The sequence below is a fragment of the Pan troglodytes genome, chromosome 17 (assembly GCF_028858775.2).
Source record: "Pan troglodytes isolate AG18354 chromosome 17, NHGRI_mPanTro3-v2.0_pri, whole genome shotgun sequence".
NCBI classification, from domain to species: domain Eukaryota; kingdom Metazoa; phylum Chordata; class Mammalia; order Primates; family Hominidae; genus Pan; species Pan troglodytes.
In genome coordinates, this window is record NC_072415.2 from 76,530,375 (window position 1) to 76,553,394 (window position 23,020).

At 32.5% G+C, this 23,020-nt stretch overlaps 1 protein-coding gene across 7 annotated transcripts in view; it reads right to left on the reverse strand.

The window, feature by feature from the left end:
• Window positions 1-477: 477 nt before the first annotated feature.
• The window catches only part of CDH19 (cadherin 19), a 365,310-nt gene continuing 342,767 nt past the window's right edge, over window positions 478-23,020 (reverse strand). For 2 of the 7 annotated variants that reach the window (XM_009434121.5, XM_063795823.1), the window contains 3 exons: window positions 10,781-10,898; window positions 8,222-8,473; window positions 478-4,566 (listed from right to left, as the gene is read on the reverse strand). In XM_009434121.5, coding sequence (XP_009432396.2) covers window positions 4,076-4,566; window positions 8,222-8,473; window positions 10,781-10,898 — 861 coding nt within the window. In that variant the 3' untranslated portion in view covers window positions 478-4,075. Of the gene's footprint in view, window positions 4,567-8,221; window positions 8,474-10,780; window positions 10,899-15,862; window positions 16,022-23,020 lie in introns of those variants that run through there. The other 5 variants (XR_010151984.1, XR_010151983.1, XM_063795824.1 and 2 more) reach the window with 5 other exon arrangements.

Here is a 23,020-nt window from a genome sequence, read left to right on the forward strand (position 1 = left end):
TAATCTCCCTGTCTTTCTTTTACTATCAAATACCATAGACTATAAAAAATCTTGAAGCCACCTTGTAGGTTTTTTGTAGCCCTGAGAGCTGTGTAATGCATCTGTTACCAAGTTGTATTTTAAAATGTGAAGTAGGATTCTTATGCATGGCACATGATTTCATATTTCTTACACTTTGTGAAAATGTATTCATATAAGACTTTCTACAGCCATCATTTAATAACCTGTTTTGATTGAACAGTATAACTTCATCAACTATCTTTCCTCCAGATACATCAATGAGTTCAAGCAAGATAAATGCCAAAGTTATGTAATTTTTAGAAAGATTCTGAAAAATCTTTACCGTATCCACTAACTACTCAGTACTAACCCATTTTGAAAAATACTTTAATTCCATATTAATATTCTATAAGAATAGTCAATGGAAACCAAAAGAATTTCTACAAGTCACTAAGTAAAATAGATTGGATTCATTACTACATTAATTCCAGAAATATTTATTGGTCAGTTTCTGTGTGCTAGAAACATTTTTTATACGATGATAAATGAACAAGACTGACAATTTCTTGCCCATTAAGGGTTACATTCTAATAAGCGATAAAGACAACAATAATACCAGGGAGCTGAGTAATCTAATACAAAGCAAGACAAAGCCAGGGTCACTGGAAGCAGCAGTGGTCTTTCTGAGGAAGTTGCAGCTGATCACCAACCTGAATGAAGTGACATAATGGAAAATAGAAGTGTTTGAAGGAAGATTGCTTTAGTAACTGAGGAGGAGAGAGGAAAGAGGAGAAACTGCACAAGTGGGTAGAGATGGGAAAGTCCATGGCCTATGGGGAAGGTGAGGAAGTTGATTTTTATTTTCAATGTGCCGTGAGGCTGTTGAGATCACTCAGAATTGGAAAAGAAACAGACCATGTGTTCCAATAGAATACCATTAGCTGTTGTTATAATAATTCACTGTTATTTATTGAGCAGTTATATTTTGTCAGGCACTATTGGTGCTGCTGGTTTTACATATCTTATTATTAATTCTTCATAACAACCATGTGAAATAGGTTGATTGGACGTCATTTTACAAAGTGAGATCTGGAAAGATTAAGCAGTTTAACAAATATTATATGTTCGTTTAATTGAAAGTAACTAATTCAAACAAAGATCTGTTAGGCTCAAGCACACGCAGTGAGTGAACAACTAGAAGTTCGCTAGTCCTAATTTTCTTATTTTTACCATTAAAAATTTAAAGCTTACATACAAAGCTGTGAGTCAACTAAGGGAGATATTTAAGTACTGTGGGTATTAATGTGAAGCTGTGCTATTTTCATAAATGTTTTGCATTAATTTAGAGTTTATTAAAATTTACAAAAATAAATTCTTAATGTAATGCCTTTTTAGCTCAAGAGCTGTGTTCTTGCAACACCCATGTGATGCAAAACATAAAATAATTATTGAAAATAATACAAAGTATAATTCCTAGGAAGTTGCACCTTCTGTATTAGAATCAGATAGTATCTTTTGATGTGGTTAAAAGGAACTTATTTTAGACTACCAAACAGATGTGCAATCGTGTCTGTGCTCTCCCTGTGTATCCTATGATTGACAATCTTATAATCAACTCAACCAGAAAATATATCTCTTTAGTGCCACTGGACACAAGTATTAAAACTATTTGTACAGGTATTCCATTAATGTGCATTTTAATGAGTTGTTTATCCAAATGTATTCATTGTTTATAAGGCTTTTATTCATACAAAATTTCTGTCATCTCCAGAAAGCCTTATTTACTTTTTCTCATCTATTTTCCATGAATTCTTCCATCTGTTGTTTATCATACGTTTTAGTTTTCTACTAAGATTACCTAGCATTCTTTTTAAATAAAGGAAACAACACTTCATGGAATAATTCATGAAAATTTCTCTGACTATACATTTTCAATTTTCATGTCAATGTGATAGAAATGTAAATGTTCTCTCAATTTGTGCATTTCTATTTGACTTGCAAATTTTTGCTCCTTTAAATTTTCTCTTGTTTGGTATTTTTCCTCTTTCCTAATAATGATATCATTGCATAAGGATTGACTACATCTTATGTCCTCTCATCCACTTTTAATATCTTCCTAAATTATTTCACTTCAAATCTGGTTTTCTCAAGCTTTTGTGAAATGATAATATTTGTGTCACCAACTTAATGGTGCCTGTTTCAGATTGATGAAAAACTTTCTTTATTATGTGATATAGATGTTTAAACTTCAAAGTACCAATAAAATATATTATAACCATTTAACTACTTGATCAGTATTTCAAAATTACTCAAATTATTTGATTTAACATATATGGCCAATTTGGTTCAGCTTAGTCTCACATGCTATTGATAAAAAAATGATCATATGAACCAATTTTAAGAATTTTGTATTCACTACTTTCTTCCTGTTCAAACTATAAATTTTGAAGTCTACCTTGATTTGGATAGAATAATAAAGATCACTCTTAAAAGGTCGATTAAAATTAAAGTGTTTTATTATCTTGTTATCTAATGTTACTGTAAAGCTTTATGCCCAACAGCTTAGCATTCATTTCCTTCTTAAGGCTACAATAGATGTATCTATTGCACCTAATTTTATATTCAATAATAAAAAAAGACACTGAAGCATCAGTCATATTCCAAGCTCTTAACAGAAAAGCAAATACTGAGAATTGTATCATGTTTTATCCCATGAATGGTAAGTCAGTTCAGTTGATCATAATATTTAGAGTGAATAGTAACTGAAGTTTGAATCCAGTATTCTTTTAAGTTGTCTAAATAACTTTTAGTAGAGGTAAAAATTTACTTAAATTTTTCCACATTTTCCACCAGTTTCATAAAGTTTGCATTTAATTATGAGTAAATATTGACTTGTATTTTGCTATTGTATTTTGACATGACAAGAATGTGTTTTGAGTTGCATATGAAAAAAATCTATGACAAACACCTATATTTTCCTTTTTAATACAAAGTTGTAATATCAAAAATAATACAAATTTATACTATATAACTCTGATTAATTAGTATACACCAAGTATCTGTTCAAATTTGAAATCAGTTTTAAAGAGTGCTCTTGGCAAAGTTTTAAAATAACAAACTAGAATGAATCATGGCATCTTAGTCAGAAATCTGCTTTCCATATAAGGTAAATGTTTTTAAACATCTATGTAATCACCCACATTATCCTAGGTGTTAAAGTTTTAAAGTTTATCTCTATATAGTATCAGGAACTTAACCACATAAACGTTTTATTCTTACAGTGTGAAAGATGAAAATTGAGTAAATAAAATAACACTAAGATATCTTAATTCAGTGCCTTTCTCACATTAATCATTTAAAAAGGTTGAGCATTTGCATTAGATGACACTGAAAAATAGTAGAGGAATATTTTAGTCATATGCCAGAGCTGGTTTTATAAGGCTTTTATTCATACAAAAGTTCTGTGATCCCCAGAAAGCCTTATTTACATTTTCTCGTCTATTTTCCATGGATTCCTCCAACTGTTGTTTATCATACTTTCTAGTTTTCTACTAAGATTACCTAGCATTGTTTTTTAAGTAAAGGAAACAATACTTCATGGAATAATTCATGAAAATTTCTCTGACTATACATTTTCAATTTTCATGTCAATATGATAGAAACGTAAATGTTATCTCGATTTCTACATTTCTATTTGACTTGCAAATTTTTGCTCCTTTAAATTTTCTCGTTTGGTATTTTTACTCTTTCCTAAGTAAATAATGATATAATCGCATAAGGATCGACTACATCTTGTGTCCTCTCATCTACTTTTAATATCTTCCTAAATTATTTTACTTCAAATCTGGTTGTATTGATGCCTGTGAGTTGATTGTTTACATTTCTCCCCACATCTCTGTTCAATGACAGCATGCAGGTAGCTTAAAATAACCATGGAGTATTTACTCCAGGGAAATCAGAAAACTCCATAGACTAGGGCTTTCCCCGCCATAGAGCCAGGGCACAAAACTCTTTAAGACTACCATTTGGTTCGAATACACATTAGCACTTTTAAAAATTTTGATGGTAAAAAGCCCTAATTATTTGACTGCACTGCAGAACCAAACATGCATGCTAATCTTTTAAAGCGAGGTCCCAACTCATTAAGGTAATCATAGCTTTCATCCTGATCAGAGACTGCTGATTCTAAGGAGCTCAGGGATCCAGCTAATGACCCTGTTCCCTCAAAAGCGTAGGTCTGGAGGGAATCAAAAGGAGGGGCACACGGATCAGTATTAGCTTCTTCGAGCTTTTCCAGAATGAATTTTCTGAATATGGCACTGTCGGGGCCAACTTGCAAAGACTGCCTGTATAGGCTCCTGATCTCAGCGCTTGTGGTTTTCCGAGTCTTGCGTTCCCGCATTATGGTACTACTCCTCAGCTCTGCTATATCAAAGGCCTCTGTATCTTCTTCTCCACCCCCTTCATCATCATATTGGAATATATTCTCTCTGAAATCTTCACTTTTCTCAGGAAATAGAATCTGTTTTCTCCGTTGTTTTAAACCCAAAGTCAAAAAAATAAACCCTGATGAAGAAAGCACATCAGAATATCAATAAACAATAAAGAGTATTATAAACAATACAGTCTTTGCTCTCATTTCAAGCTCAAGATGAGTGCTTAAACTTTATGATTATAAAACAAAAAGATACATTTGTCATTGAAAATTTGCCAAAGGGACTTGCAAAATTACAAAAGAATGTATCACGATTTTTCTGGCTGATGACTTAGAGTCAAAGAAAACCATAAAAATATAGTGAACTATTTTAGATGATGAACAATTTAACATTCAAAATCTGTTTCTTCTCAAATATTAAAATAGAATAAAGTAGAATAATAAAACTTTGCAACCTGAATGCGTTTGTCAACTTTAGTAGCCAATGCTTCATATTAATAGTAGTTCAGAACAACAGAACAGTTTGATGTTCCCTGTTGAAGCAAAATTCTGTGGCATAATTATTTTCTAAATTAATATGTATTGACTATGAAGCATACATCAGGCATTCTTCTAAAAGCTTTATATTTATTGATTGATTTTATTCTTGTGAAAGTCATTATATTATTATATCCTATTATAGATGAGAAAACTGAAGCACACAGATGTTAAATGACATTGCTAGAAAGACACAGCTAGTTGAGAGATACAATGGAATACTGTTCAGTCACCAACAGTGAAGTCATTTACAGCAACATAGATGAACCTGCTGGACATCATGTTAAGTAAAATAAGCTAGGCACAGAAAGAAAAGCACTGCATGATCTCACTTATACATGGAATCTAAAAAAGTTGATTTCATAGAAGTAGAGAATACAATGATAGGTACCAAGATTTGGAGAGTAGTCAGGGGAGTGGGGATGAAGAGAGGTTATTCAATTGGTGCAAAGTTACAGTGGGACAGGAGGAATAAGTTCTGGTGTTCTATTATACCGTAGGGTGATTGTAGCTAATAATTTATTTCAAAATAGGTAGAAGAGATAAATTGGAATGTTATCACCACAAAGAAAGGCTACATGTTTTCAGTCACAAATATGCTAATTATGCTGACTTGAGCATTATACACTATATACAGGTATTGAAACAACACACTGTACCCCATAAATATGTCCAATTTGTATCAATTATAAATACAATAAAATAAAAAAAGACAAAAGTAGAAAGTTGGTTCAGAGCCTGTGCTCTGTGACACCACATAAATTTCAGAAATTCCAAACTATCATGCATTTGAATCATAACACATTTGTCTAGAATTATTATTTATTACATAAGATAATTTTAACATCATGTAGAAACAGAAAAAATTCAGAACACTTTTGCTTTAATTTTAAATAAAAATGTGTGTGTGTGTGTCTGTGTGTGTGTGTGTCTTTGCATGTGGGTATCAAGGATAACCAAGAGCCAACCTAGGATCTTATGTAGCTGTTCAGAATTTCACATGTAGGATTTGAAACACACATGAAGTAATGTTATGAATAGTATCACAAAGAGAAATATGTTGGTTATATAGTATTTATATAAAACTTGCATTTAAAATATCTAAATTAAATAAGGTCACCATATTTGCATTCATGTATTGTACTTTAGAACTCATATGATATATATGGTTGAAATAGAAAGGAGTCTAATAAATACTTTTCTGATCTGAATTGGAGATAAACATTTATAAAACATTCAAAGGAAATCACTATTGTAATAGTTGACCCGTAACTCCCACCTGCTAAATTTTACTCACATTTGTAATTATAAAGCTGCCCCTTGTTTGTTTGTAGATTTTCAGGGCTTGGTTTAAGTCTGTATCTATAGGTAGCTCAGTATTTTACTCCCCCAAAATTATGCTTTTACTATTTATCTTTGCTTCTGGATCTAGCTATGTAGCTATGAATTCAGCTTCATAATCAAAGATCATTAAAAATAATTTTAAAAACTGAAGCTAGGTCCTAAACAATTGTAATGGTAGGTGGTAAATGAGGAATGGATGGGTTTTGAAGCCTTGAGAAAGATAAGTTAAGTGAAGACAAGGCAGGTCCTGAAACATATCTCATGCCAGTTTGAGTGGTCAGTTTGGCATTTCAGAAACTAATACATTTGCTCTCACTCTTCAATGTAGTTTCATTGGCTTTTGGTTTGAAGTTTTGAGGGAGGCAAGAGCAGAGTTTAGACTATATATTTTGGCATTAAAAAAAGGAAAAGGTTATGCTAGATGAATATTTTATAGTCCTGAAAGCCTGATTAAGACCTTTTGGTGTTCAGCTGCCTCATTTGTGAAATGAATATAAATTATCTGCTTATAAAAACAGTGATAGCAATAGAAAAAAACAAGCAAACAAAAACTAATAGCGCTCTTTTACTGGGATTTCTTTCTCTTCTGTACTTGGATTTAAAAAGACGTTCTCTTATACATTCCTCATTTCTAACATTTACTGTCCTTTTTATTCACAAAAGACTTTTGGATTATTTTTAGTTTTAATTGACAAAAACATATACATTTATGGTATGCAATGTGATGTCTGATATATGTATACATTGTGGAATGATTAAATCAATTTAATTAATATATTCATCACCTTAAATACCTATAAATAAAAGTGGTATGTTGAAGAGATAGCCACACTTCCATGTTCATTACAGCATTATTCATGATAGCCAAGATATGGAATTGATGGAAGCTAAGTTTCCATCAGTGAATTAATGGATAAGGAAAATGTGGTATACAGACAGAACGAATGCTATTTAGCTTTAAATAAGAAAGAAGTTCTGTCACTTGCCACAACATAGATAAAACTAGATAACATTATACTAAATGAAAGAAGCCAGCCACAGAAAGACAAACACTGCATGATCTCACTTTGACAAATCTAAAACAAGTAAATAAGTAACTCACATAAGTAGAGAGTAGAATGGTAGTAGCAGGATAGCAGGTGAGAGAATGAAGAGACATCGGTCAAAAGACACAAAGTTTCAGTTAGACATTAGGAATAAATTCAAGAGATCTATTTTACCACATGGTAACTATAGTTAATAATAAGGTATTTTATACTCGAAAATTGCTAAGAGAGTAGATTTTACTGCGCTGTTTTTTTTTTTTTTTAAATGCACCTTGGGCTCTAGTCAGTTGCAGTACAGTGTTGTATAACAATGTGTTGTGGTCATGGAATCTTAGCACATCATTTTCTAGCTGTGTGACCCTTCATAAAGCACAAAGCTTTTTGAGTTTCTATTCCTTCATCTAGAAAATGTAGGTGATATTAGTTACTACTTAATAAGTTTATTGTGAGGTTCGGATTGCATAGTGCATATAAAACACTGAAGATTGTCTCCTGGAGTATAATAAGCACTCGAGAGAAGCTCGCCATTATTATCACTAATTTTTACATGTTTTATACTGTTACATTGTATATGTGTCAAGAACATGCATAAACAGATGTGTACATACACACTCACATACTCATACAATTCAAAGATCATGTTTTTATCCACTTATTTACTCCACTTGATTTAAGAATTATACTACATTCAGAGAAGCAATAAACGTACACACAAACCCACATTATAATGCTATAATAGAATTAACTATTTATGTATTTATCATGTTATTTTAAATAAATGAGTATATGTTCAGTTCAGCACCACCTACCAAATATGATCATAATGCAAATGAGAATAGCAATGATGACTTCTACCTACCAAATATGATCATACTGCAAATGAGAATAGCAATGATGACTTCTGTCTTGAATCCCATGGAAAGCACAAGCTCCTGGTACTGGCAGGTCTGTGTGCTCCCACTGTCACCACAGTCACAGACATGGATGGTAAGGGTGTTTGTACTTGTAAGTGATGGGATTCCATTGTCGGCAATTAAGATGGAGATGTAGAAGACAGGCTCTTCTTGAAGGTTAAAACCAGTTCTATTAGTCAAAATGACAGCTGTGTTATCTAAAACAAAAATCCATGTGCATAATTTTTTCAACTACATAAGAGAAATTTGTATGTAATAGTCACATGTGCTAGGGACAATAGTATAGAGATATGATCAAGTAAGTTCAAATAAAAGGAAGACGAAATTTCTGATGAGAAGACAACTAAAACATCCACACTAAATTATTAGTGTTTTGACATTACCTAAACCCTAATTATGTAATCAGATGAATTATTTAAATTATGTAGTAAAATTACTATTTAATATTATTAAATATTGAGTTGATACTACTTATTTAGTTAATTTATTTATATTATTATTGAATTAATTAAATTGGTTCCAAAATGTCTTTGACACATATATAAAACATACGTGTAACACAGAAAATGGCTTTTTAATCAGATATCAATAATTTATAGGGACTACCAATATGAAATATAAGCTGATAGAGCTGGCTTTATTTGTGTTAATTACATATGACACGGCCTATTTTCTAATACTTGTGACCCATTATTTGTACAAATCCAGGGAATATACAAGACTTTCAAAGATATATATCAAAGCACATGATCTCAAATACTATATTTTCTAATTAGACAAAATAATTTCACTTGGTAGACAAGATCCTATTAGGATATTTCATATCACATTGCTGTTATTAATCTATTTTGTATTTAAAATTCTGAAAATCATTACACTTAGACTGATTCATTTACCTAGAGAGTCCATTCAAAAAAATTCATGAAAACAAACAATAAACACTTCAACAAATATGCAATGACTCTTCTGTGAATCCCAAAATATTATAAATAACTTCTGTCATTGTAATTTCTTGTACCTCAGAACTGTATTTTCCCTTTACTTCTTTTTTACCATCCCTCAAAATATTTTCTATAGTCACCAAATTTTAGAAGACAATAGCAGTAAAAGGAAAATAAAAGCCTTTTGAAATGCATGCTTAAGTAGGACATTTCCCAAATCACCTTTTTAAAGACAATTCACTATGAAACCCTTAAGGTCTATAAAGCCCATGTGATTTTATTCGCTAGGCAGATCTAAGAGTTGAGAGACAGTTGACACTTCTTAAGTATGCGTTTTATTAAATTACTTGTGACCACAAGCATTAAACCAAATCAATTTTGTATGCTTCAATGTATTTATTTCACCTCAGTAATTTATTTTGTATTAATAGAAATTAATCTATATATACAAATATCAATGTATTTAAATATATACATTTAAAAACTCCAGCTTAGATTCATTTATATTAATATATGTATTTTAAAATATAATTTTTAACTTAGAGTATAATAATAAAAAATAAATAAATAAAATAACGTTGAAGTCTGCAACAACAAATAATAATAATAATAATAATAATAATACATGTACCCCCTGAATCTAAGAGTTTGTTACATGGCTAAATTTTGTGGAAAGCAGTCTGGAGATTTGTCAAAGAGCTTGAAAGAGATATTTGTGGTTTTTGTCTGAAACATATTTGAGTTTCCTCCCCAGGGGAATTTGACGAGGGCAAAACAGACAGAAATGTGTTGCATTTACTCTCGTATGAAAGGCCTCTTCTGGAACAAAGCTTAACCTCAGCTGTAAGGAGAACTGCAAGTATTTGGTTACAGATATTTCAGTAATAAATCAACTGTGTTTCATAACTTTGAGGTATAAAAAAATTAAAACAAGTTCTTATTATGACAAAAAGTATCTCTTACTGAAGCTCATGAAAAAGAAGCAGTCTGGCTTTGTATAAAGTTAATCCACCTCTATAGAAAGGAAAAATAAATTCTGCCCCTACAAAAAGTTCTTTGGAACACTTAATCCTTAGATTGATAAAAATTATTTAGTTTTGAAGGAATAAGAACTATATTAACCCAATTTCATATATTCTAAGCTCCTAATTGATGACCCTAAATATTTTTGAATCAATCAAGCTAACATGACTGTAACTAAAATAAATATCATTTTCTTCCTCAGTCATAGATTGAACTCTGAGTTAGATGAGAACATGAAAGGAGCCGTGGTGTCAGAACTGCAATTATATTCGCAGGGTCATTCAGACTTTACAAGAGCTTACAGCCATTGCTAACTTTAAAAAGTGTTTCTACTTTGAAGAAATGCGGTGAGAAATGGAGCCAATATTTTTAGAACTTAACATTGAGTTTTGTTTTCCATTTTCCTTGTTACTCTTTTGCTTGATTTCCAAACATTATTATGTTGCCAGAACAGTATAAAAATCCATGCCATAAATTCCATTAAAGTCTAACATGAGTCACAAAAATGTATCAAAACTCATTATGAGTGAATGACATTACCTTGATTATCTATGATTGTAAAACTTGAATTGTTAGTGTCTTCTACAGATAGATTAAAGTAAAAATGGTGCTCTTCTATGGATTCATCTCTATCCACTGCACTGACAGTCTGAATTACCTAAAAAAAAAGGGGGATAGATTTTTGTTGTTGTTTGGATTCAGGAAGATCACAGCTGCTATTATTATTAGCTTTTATTCACATTGCTTTATTACAATCAATAGGGACATTGCAGAAAATAACTGTCAAATCAGTGGAGAATATTAAAATGTTTTTTCTCAGGTTAAAAATATGTTCACTTCCTTTTTTCAAAGGGTGTTGTAATATTACATAATAAACAAATTCTTGTTGATGGATCAGGTGGATTCCAAAAGCTGTTTGTTAAAAGTCTCCAAAGCATTGCTTTTGTATTACTCACACCCTCCCTGCCTACATTTCACTCTTTCTTCCTTCTTAACTTTTTCTTTATCTGAATGTCAGACATTATGATTTGCTAAAGTTGTCTATTTCCTGTTTTTACTGAGAGCAAAACTGTGGTAGAGTTACTGGCTTACTAAACTATTTGCTGAAGTAATGAGATTTGCAATTGATTGAGGAAATAATGCATTTAAAATGTAGGGGCAATGTACATGATTTCCTTTGACCCATAATGATTATAGGAAAGTATTTTACATCAAATAAGTTCATCTCTATATCTCAGATCATAAAACAATGAAGTACTGCAGACATGAACAAATCCATTCTCAATTAATTTTCTTATTTCAAGACATGAATCTGTCAGTCAAGTAGTTCATTATTGTCGAAAAAGATATGCTGTCAAGATCACATAGTGAGATTGTGATTAATTGTGGAAATTAAAGTAAAGTGATTATAGAAGTTATTCTTTTGAATTTTCTAGAATTAAAGTGCTTTTAACAATATGTCAAACAAAAATAGCCTCAGATGCAAGATGACAAGCCCAGATTTATATTATACTTCAAAAAAATGGATACATCTTCACAGGCATAAAGAACATTAGGAAACCAATACGATCTGTATATTACTTCTCCACATTGATTTATTTTTAACTCATTACACATTACTAATAAATAATATTCATTTAGTGTTAATTAAGTAATTTAACAAAACACATTTTATTCAATCCATGCTTATAATTATACATGTGGATATTGATTTATGTTAAGGTAAAGCCTTCATTTTAGAATATTACAGGATTTTGTATAGGCTGGGTAGAGGGCAGGGGCTTGGAAACCCAATATTCTGAATCCTGGCTTTGCCATTTAGAAGTTTTTAACCTTGAAAAATAAAAATACTAATACTTAACCTTCAGGGTTCATTTTCAGGATTATAGGTCTTGGCTTGTCAGAGAGTTTGTCACACGACAAACTATTATGTGTTCCTATGTCTATTATGTGTTCCTCATGAAAATATTCTCTTGTTGAGTTTTTGCATATCATGGTGTCCTGAATATTGTTAGTAATAGGCATATGGATATCTTTATATGCACATTTGCTGAAATAAGATTGATAACAAAGTATAGAATTCATGTTTATCTTGCTGGCATATGTGGCTACAGTGTTCAGATAAGGAATATTTTATTTTACTACCTGATGTTCTGTATTAAACATGAGCATCTGAGTAAATGTTGCAAATGTCTCCCTTTGGGAATGAAGACTTAAGAAGACTGGAGATATACTGTATGTATGTCAAAAGATTTTTAATAAATCAAAATACCTTATACATATGTACAGGAAACTGAATGAGCAAGATTTCAACAGTCTGCCTCCTTTTAAATGAACATGTCTCCACTTATATTTGCTTTGTAAGTTGGGCTTCCAATAAAATATGTTTTACTGGCTTTCATAATTACTTTATAAAAATAGGAAGACACTGATATAAAATGAGTCATATATCAAGTATTATGAATTTTATTGAAGTTACCTTGAACAGGTACACTTAAAAATAAACACATATCACTAATAAAGGGACCACATTAATATGCTAATAAGTTTTGATGGAGGATATTTATTTTTCCTTTAAATATACCAATGGAAAGGTTTTCATTTTCATTTTAAAATAAAATTATAAGAAAAACTTCTATATGTTGTATTGGTTGCTATTTACTTACATCTCTTTATCTGGGAACTATCGTTGACCTTATACATTTATGAAAGGAGTAAAGATAAATTAAAAGGTAAAAGTATATACCAAGAACAGCCATGGCTTGAGAGATTGGGAAAAGAGAAAATGAAAATAACTCCAAATTATGACCAATTCTGAAAGCTCAGATTTTTAATATTCTTTTTGCTCTCTAGGTAGAATTTTGGCCAATTTATTTCTGACGCAGTACATTCAATCATCTATATACAGTGCATTGAAAGCTACAATGGAAATACATTGTGTAAGCCCCAAGAATTGAAAAGTAACTACAATTTAATAAGAACTTACCTATGGGCCAGGATCTGTTCTATATATTATCTTAGATAATCTTCACAATGGTCTCTGGAATAAATCCTATTATTGTTCCCATGTTATAAATGTTTATATTAAGCTTCATATAAGCTAAGTGTCTTAGGTAACTAAATTGGCTGGGCCAGAATTAGAATGTAGCTGATGTCATAGGCAATGTGAAATATGAGTAGTAAGTGTAGCCCTCTAGGACATATTGTTCATATCCTAGACTTGTTCTTGTCCTACCAGATTTACATACAAAATGATACCGTAAAAGACATGAAATTCCAAAAGCAAGTAAAAATATGTCTCATAAAAGTTAGTGACAGAGAAATAAGTAATATAATTTTGTAGAATAAGGACCAAAAATAATGGTTAAAAATAGAAGAAAATAATGTGTTTTGATATGGGAGAAAGGGAAGATTTTCTAGGGTAAGAGTACAGCCAATGAGCTAATACTCAAATAAAAATATGAATTGAGGAAAAAAGTGTGATCCTAAGCAAAGAATATCACGAAAATTAATGAAGGCAAAGATATCATACATTAGGTATAAATGTATGAAATTAATATTTTGTAGATTAAAGATGACCTACTAATGGAAGTTTCATAAGTTCCAATTTAGTTATTTTATGAAACTATAATCACTATTTGACTTTAAAGATAATCAGGAGAATAAAGATAATCATTTGCCTGCTATTAATCATTATGCACTATGTCTTTTTTTAAGAAAAAGTCACACATGGGCCAGTTTACTAAGATATCATTCCAGATTAATTATCCTGAGCCAAAAATAAGCCCAATACTCACATTCTTCAAACCAAAGAGATGGTTCTTATTAAACATGCAATTGATGGACAGCTAGTTTAAGATGCAACTCTTGTACACAAAGATTTGGAGCAAGCAATACATTTGTGTCTGTTTCCTTACCTTCATGGCAAGTCACAATGAAACCTACTTCCAGGATTAGTCAATGAATAAATTGTTGAATAAGATTATAAACTATAGATTGAATCATGAACTCTAAATCAATATACAAATACTGAGTACTAATTTATATGTCATCAATTCCTTGAAGTGCACTTAATAAACAATAAAAAAATGCTTCTCAATAGAAAAATGTTAAACAAAAAGTTGGAGTTGTAATAAATGAATACCTGGAAAGATTTTCTTAAAAATCTTATCTGAGTTGCTTATTTAGTTATTCTAGGTAGGTATACCTTGTATTAGGCTAAAGATGCAGATTGTCTCCCATTGCCAAGAAATTATTATACAAACATATGTATGAGACCATCACTTTTTATATTACTCTAATGAGGAAATGATTTTAAATTACACCTGTTTTGACAAAATAAATCTATAAAACTCAAAAAAGGTGTTGAACATCTGTTCAAACAGGCAGAGTACAAAATAATACACTAATAGAACTAGAACCAACAAGAAAGTCTAGGTTGTAGTATGCTTGTTGTCTTTCTTTGTTTAGCAAAATATTAGAAGAAAAATGTTCAAAAGGTCATTATAGTATAATAGTTTAGACCTGGATAGAACTGAGGATACTCTAAGTTTTCTAAAAGGATTTTTCACAATGTTTCATTATATTTATTTAAATGTCATAGATATTATAATTGTTTTTGCCATTAACTTGTAGAAATTGATATTCAGTTGAAAAATACACATTCCTAGATTTTTATCTCAATACATATTTTCTAATTTTCCTTTTAAAGTTAATATTCCAAATATACTTTTAAAATTCACATAAAATCAGCATGTATATGGAAAAATTATCTATAAAATATCTCATTAGTATCTTAAATGTATCAATTTAAAATGTATTTCATTAGTACTTACAGCACTCCAAGCAATCCTATGCCCTGGTGGAACAATCATGGATAAAATTAGTCTCTGTCACCACTGTTCACGTTCTAGTGGTGAAGAAGATCAAGCAGAATTGCAAACTTAAAAAGTATTGAGGAAGTACAGAATACCTAAATTAAATTTTAAAAGTTATAAACACCTAAAGTACTTAATACTTAAATATTGGGGGGTCAGAGAACCTTGTATCTGTGCTGAAATTAGAAGATCATACTGCGGAAGTGAGCAGGGGATACATCGTGGACATATTAAAGAGTTTTGACTTTATACTGAGGGACACTCCCAGGCTCTAAGTTGGGAATGACATGATCATTACTTTTATTTGGGATCACATGGTTCCAGGCAAAGGACTGCATTTTAGAATGCTCCTTCTGAGGACATCCTTAGTGTAAGTCTGGAAATAGAGAATCTAGTCCGCAAGCTATTGTCATGATCCTATTGAACAACTGCTTGGTAATCAAAATCACTTTATGTGATATACAAAAAAAACCCCACTAACAATCACAATTATGGAATGTGTTATTTTAAATGAGAAACAATACAGAAATTACTGAGCAGTGTTCATAAATTGAGAATGGTACAGTATGCTTCAAATAGAGATATAGTTCCTGAGTCCCAAAATTTGCCTAAGGGTATGCTGAGCTCCAGGAGATGTCACCAAAGTAATGTTTTTTCACCATTTTCAAGAGGGCTATATATTCTCCTCGCTACTCTCCATCCAGTAAAATCTGATTCTCCTGAAACTGCATGACTGCAGACTTACCTAATAAATATAATTGATTTATAAAACTGATACATTGCTGCATATGTGCTGTGAGATTGAATGAAGCAAAGTTTGATTTTACAGGAACATCCCTCTGCAGACCTGCTTAGGTCAGGTTCACTCTAGAAGAGAAGATAGGTCCCTTAGGTCACGTTCACTCTAGAAGAGAAGATAGGTCCCTATTAGGGTAGAAAGAGTGATGATAGAGAGAAATTGATACATTAAAGACATATGTAGGAGATGGGATCAACAGAACCAAATTATTGATTGGATATGGAGAATAAAGACTAGAATTAATTAAAAATGATGTCCATATGTCTTTTTTTCTTGCAAAACTTGATATCATAATAATTTTCCTAGGGATACTGAAAAAAGGGAAGGCTTAGGAGCAAATTTGGTGTAACCATGGGACATCTGAGTTGTTTTCTCAGGTTAGTCAGACACGTAGCTTAAAACAGAAAAATCAGGCAGAGATACAGTTATTTGGATATGAACTGTAGTCGAGAGGAGGAAGTGGATAAAAGAAGAAATAATGAGTTCAGGAAACTTTTGGACACAAAAGTGAAAGGAAGAGAATCACAGATCACAAAATGCAACCACTGAAATTTAGGAAAAAGAAAATTTTTACATGGAGACAAGGTAAATGTCTTTAGACAAAATATTGGTATGAGTGAATCTGAAAATTATCGATATTATACTTTACCTCCAAAAAAAGACATTTAATATCAGTCAAAATAATGGCACTCAGTGATTTGAAAAATGATAACTATTTGCACCACATGGCGAAGGCAAATTACCCTGATGTCAGCTCATTTATTATATTAGTATTTGCAAATTGCTGAAAATTCTCTCCTACTCTTCCCCACCCTGGCCCCTTACACATTAAGAACAAAACCAAAAATTTTGTTTACCCACATAGGTATTTGAGTAAATGTTTGGATTCCTCCAGAGTAGAGTGTGACTACTGTGGCATTTTTATTTTCTATGATTAATTTATTATCCATCCAAAGTAGATATACATAAGACATCCTTTTACCTGCCACTTTCTCTGGCTGTTTGAGCATGTGGGAAATGAGACAAGAATCATCTTCATAAATTAAAAATATGTATAAAATATTTAATATTCTGTTAATGATTTTAATTAAAAGTATGTGAAGATGATATTTTGGATATATTATATCAAATAAACATTATTAAAATTATCTGGGTGTTTTTTATATTTTTAAACGTGGCTACAGGAAAATTTACAATTCTATCATTTATTTGGGAAGTACTGCATTACATACTTATATTTTCAAATAATTTTTCTTTTTTTCAGTGACTTTATTTTATATGTACTTTATATATTGTATGAAATTTGGCTTTAGAACTCCAAGAAATAATAGTGTAAGAGAAGGCATTGATTTCTTATTACTGTTTTAAATTATATTACCCTATCAGTTTCAATATTACATAAAGTTTTGATTATCGATTGAGGACTATAATATTTTATCATTATTATACGTATTATGTGTGCCTTTTGAAGTCTTATATTTATTACCTAGGATTTAGGTTTATTATTCTTATTCGTTACTTATTTATTTATTTATTTTTGAGATGGAGTTTCACTCTTGTCACTCAGGCTTGAGTGCAGTGGTGCGATCTCGGCTCACTACAACCTCTTCCTCCCAGGTTCAAGCGATTCTCCTGCCTCAGCCTCCTGAGTAGCTGGGATTACAGGTGCCCACCACCACGCCCAGCTAATTTTTGTAGTTTCAGTAGAGATGGTGTTTCACCATGTTGGCCAGGCTGGTCTCGAACTTCCGACCTCAGGTGATCCTCTCGCCTAGGCCTCCCAAAGTGCTGGGATTACACCCGTGAGCCACTGTGTCCCACCTAGGTTTACTTTTATCTGAGGGTTTCTTAGCATCAAATGAAAAGTTCGTGTATATAATTTTTATGTGTATCATTTAGTTCCTTTGACTTGATATGTAAAATATTTATAGATTTCAAAGCATTGTATATTGTTAACTTTTTATTATTTTTAGGAAAGTTTAAATAACATGAAAATTAACTGTAACTTTGAAACTCAACTATACAAATCTCTTGACCGAAAATATTCCTTAGAAACTTCTCTGTGACATAGTCTCAGTATTATTAAGCATAATTGTTTTAATCCTCTTTTCTATTTTTCTTACATTATTTCATTTTCTTTCATTCCAGTCTAATGACTTTTTTTAAAAAACCTGCATTTTGAAATGATTATAGATTCACAAGAAAATGTAAACCCTGTGCATGCAGTCTCTCAGACACTTCATTCAGCTAAACCAATGGTTACATCTTATGCACCTGTAGTACATTATTAATATCACACGCGTATGATGACAAAACAAAAAAATCAACCTCTATAATACGTTTATATTGGAGTTCTTAACTTTTGTTTTTTACTTTGTTAATTCGACTCCCCTAAACATCTGATGAACGACATTATTAACCTGCTCCACTCTCATCTCCAACAGACATTGACAATGTTGTTTGTGTGCAATATCAAGTGTACATAGACACCGTGTAGCTAATTCAAATCTCTTTAGAAGACAATGAACTCCATGTTAAGAACTTATAATGTATGACATGACCCTTAATTGTCACTGTTAATATTAACAAAACTACTTTTACCACAGTCCTCTTTTACCTTCTTTCTTATTTGTTTTTTATCTTTACAAAATCCTTAGAAGATAGAGATTGTAGAGGAGAAGCTGTACTATTATTTTTGAAATGAGGAGATTAGTATTCAGCATGGTTAGGATATTATCATCTAATTGGGGAAGTGTGGATGAGTGATAGAGATCTTCAGCCATTGCACTGTGTAATCTTTTTGTTATTTTAGCTTGTTGTTTTTGATGTTTCCTTCTCACATAAGGGGAAACATATTTGAATTACACCTCATGGTTTCCTATACATGTGATTTTTAGACAATAATCAAGAATACCAATCAGAAATTCCAGGAACTTAACACTAGAAAACAAATGTTTATTGCAATCCTCTCTAAAGAACCACTTTGCCTTTCAAAAACATGGGACAAAACAAAACCTAACAAAGAAACAAAAAACAAAAGACACTTAAATAATACATAAAAAGAACAACACTTATTTTGCTATACTGCTCATTTTTCTCAAAGGGTAAAAGAGGCAAATCCATCAAATTCAAAAAGATGCACTCAGCTATCATTGGAAAGCTGTGTGCTATGTATTGCTTAAGAGTAAATGAGGGCCAGGTGTGATGGCTCACACCTGTAATCCCAGCACTTTGGGAGGCCGAGGCAGGCGGATCACAAGGTCAGGAGATGGAGACCATCCTGGCTAACATGGTGAAACCCCATCTCTGCTAAAACTATAAAAAATTAGCCGGGTGTGGTGGCATGCACCTGTAGTCCCAGCTACTTGGGAGGCTGAGGCAGGAGAATCACTTGAACTCGGGAGGCAGAGGTTGCAGTGAGCCGAGATTGCACTACTGCACTCCAGCCTGGGTGACACAGCCAGACTCTGTCTCAAACAAAAAACAAACAAACAAACAAAAAAGTGAGAAACGTGATAGACAGTTCCAATCGAAAGAGAAATAGAGCAGCCTCAGTTATTAAACGCCTATCTTTTTTAAACTCTGGCCATCCTGGGGCCAAGAATGATAACTAGCTGGAAGAAAATAGCTGTTTTTTTTTTTTTTTCAGTTTTCTGATGCTGTAGCACATCTAAGCAATCTCCAAAATATACAAATAAATCCGTCATGAAAAAGTTACCAATTATTTTTGGAGATAAGGAATTTTTTCAAAAGAGTAAAGAAAATATTGTATAATTGTTTCTTTTTTTGAGTTAATTTGAGTTATTGTATAACTGAAAAGAACAAAGAAAATATTGTAAAGCATAATTTTAAGATCTGTATATCTTCATTGAAACACATTTGGAGAATTTTATATTGTTTTAAAATTCTATATTTTACCCATTCTACCTATTAATAGATTTGCATTATAAAAAAAGTGAACCAGCAAATTTCACAGACAACCTTATAATCACATCACAAACTTTAAAAAACAAGTTTTACAATTCAAAGAATTTTCCTTTAATTATTTTTCAATACAAGTCTTCAAGTCTGATAGTCTGATAACCTTGATGTTAAAATAAAGGAAATACAAGAAAACGTTGCTCGTGTAGGATGATTTATTGATTGTTGTGTAATCTTATTGCCTTAAATTGTGTTACTTCAAGATATTAATCTGGTTGTTTTATTAATCTAGGAGGTACTTTGAAAGATCACTTTTCTTTTTATTAGTTTTAAGGTGCTTTATTAGATAAATGGTGTCCCAAAACACCCTTTACTTTGGTTATTATTCTTAAATAAAATTTTCTTTATACTCAAAATATATAATTTCATTTTATATACATTTTTACATACTTGCTGAAATTTCTATACACACAAGTAATTCATCAAACCAATCTATGAATCAATTTACTAAAAATGTTCACTTCCTATTAATATTAGTAATAAATAGAATGTGGTTTCTGGATTTGATAAATTTTTTAAATGTTAATTTCTATGAATGCATATTATGGAAAATAATTTGGGAAAGCTTCAACAGTACTCTTACCTGGTTAAAACATTCAGAATGATAAATATGTCACCTGTAATGGATACAGAGTGCTTGGAAATTTCTTCATTGGCAAAGTCACCCACGGTATTTACATTAAGTCATTTACTACATCAACACGAGGTACTAACTTTTATAAAGAAAATTTCTTATCAACCAGCAAATATTCTTGCATATTGAGGACAGAATGACTTCTTCAGGATTTTGCAAATAATTATCTTCTCACTTATCTCTGGCCTTTATTTATTTATTTATTTTGTTTGTTTGTTTTTGAGACATGTCCTCACTCTGCCCAGGCTAGACTGCAATGATGCAATCATAGATCATTGCAGCTTTGAACTCCTGGGCTCAAGTAATCCTCCCTCCTCAGCATCCTTGGTAGCTGGTTCTACAGGCATTAATCACCATGCCCAGCTAATTAAAAAAAAAAAAAAAATGTAGAGACGGAATTTCACTGTGTGAAAGTCCAGTCCAGAAAGGCTGGTCTTGAACTCCTGGACTTGAGTGCTGCTCTTACTTCGGCCTCCCAAAGTGCTGGGATAACAGGTGTCAGCCATCACCCCCTGCCTGCCTTTATTTTTAATTAAAATGTATTAGTCTGCCAAAAAGTTACAGGGTTTATGTAGTTACTTGTTCTGTTTTGTTGTTGTTGTTGTTGTTGTTGTTGTTGTTTTGAGACGGAGTTTCGCTCTGTTGCCCAGGCTGGAGTGCAGTGGCGCGATCTCGGCTCACTGCAAGCTCTGCCTCCCAGGTTCACGCCATTCTCCTGCCTCAGCCTCCTGAATAGCTGGTACTACAGGAGCCCGCCACCATGCCCGGCAATTTTTTTGTATTTTTAGTAGAGACTGGGGTTCACCGTGTTAGCCAGAATGGTCTCGATCTCCTGACCTCCTGATCCGCCCGCCTCAGCCTCTCAAAGTGCTGGGTTTACAGGTGTGAGCCACCCAGCCCGGCGTAGTTTTGTTTGGAGACAGAGTTTCACTCTTGTTACCCAGGCTGGAGTGCAATGGGGTGATGTCGGCTCAGGCTCACTGCAACCTCCACCTCCCAAGTTCAAGTGATTCTCCTGCCTCAGCCTCCCACGCAGCTGGGTTTACAAGCATTCGCCACCACGCCCGGCTAATTTCGTATTTTTAGTAGAGACGGGGTTGCGCCATGTTGGCCAAGCTGGTTTCGAACCCCTGACCTAAGGTGATCCACCTGCCTTGGCCTCCCCAAGTGTTGGGATAACAGGTGTGAGCCACCGTGCCTGGCCAGTTATTTGTAATAGAAACGATTATTAATGTTTTACACAGCTTTCAAACATTTTTTATGCAATTTGATTTTTTATCCTTTTTCTTTTAAATATAATATATTTTATTATATATATTTTTTCTTCTTTTTGGTATAGTTACTTTTTAATATGTTTCATATTAATTCGAACACATTTAAGCTTAAAGAGTTCTGTGCTATTCCTAGGATTTATGTATTTATTAGACATTTAAAATATTTTGGCGTTAAAAAATTATTTAACAACTTTCTATAGGGATATCTGGAAACTAATGTTGAACTGTATGTAAGATTGTCTGTAGCAATTTGATAGAAATAATGTTTACCTATAAATTATTTTTAATAGTTAAAATTTTAAAAACCCTCTGAAAAATTGATACCTTTTCCTAAAACATTAATTTATAAATATTTATACTAATTAAAAATAGTTGAAAAAAATAAAAGTCACAAAAAAAGAGATGAAGTTTTAATACTGTCTTTATCATTATTAAAAATGAAAGAGAAAGCGTAGGAATTAATTGGACAGGTTTTCCAATTTTATTTACTGACAATTCCATCTGTATTTTCTGCAGTTCCTCACTAACAGATCACAGAATCTTGGGAAATGACTGATTCCATATCTAGGACAGGAAATGTGAAAGGCCTGGCTCGGTATCAGCCTGGGTCCAACAGAGGGACAAAACCACATGATCATTTGAAACGAGGAATTCTAATAGAATTCTAAGCTATAATATCAGAGCAATCATAAAGATGTAAGGAGAACTCTAAAGGGTATCCTGACGCTCTGAGAAAATATCAGAGGACAGACAAGCGTGGGCGGAAAGCCTTCTCCCTGGGACCAGCTTCAGCCCTCCTTGGAGGAGGTGCAGCTGCAGCATACCCTATGGAAGATGTTCACAGGTTGCCTGGGTTCACATTCTAACCCACATTCTTCAGGAAAGAAGAAACAACCCTCCAGGGTACCAATGGGCTGGAGGATAAATATGCAGGACTTGGCGCGCACTGCGTTGCCAGGTCTGGAGCACAGTGTTACACTCGGTGCGGGGGGCGGGGGGCGGGGGGGCGGTCTCAAGGCAGTTGTCATGAGCCCAGGCTGCAGTTGCTGGTTGCCAAGTGCCTGTACATTTGGTACATTAGGGTCTGTATGTGTGTCTGGGGCAAAGCACCACACAAATCCCCACACGTCCAGAGAGCTGACCATGCAGTATGACAAAGGGAAAAGCAAACATGCCACGTACTGGATCTAGGAAGAGAAGTCTTCTCCTGCAATG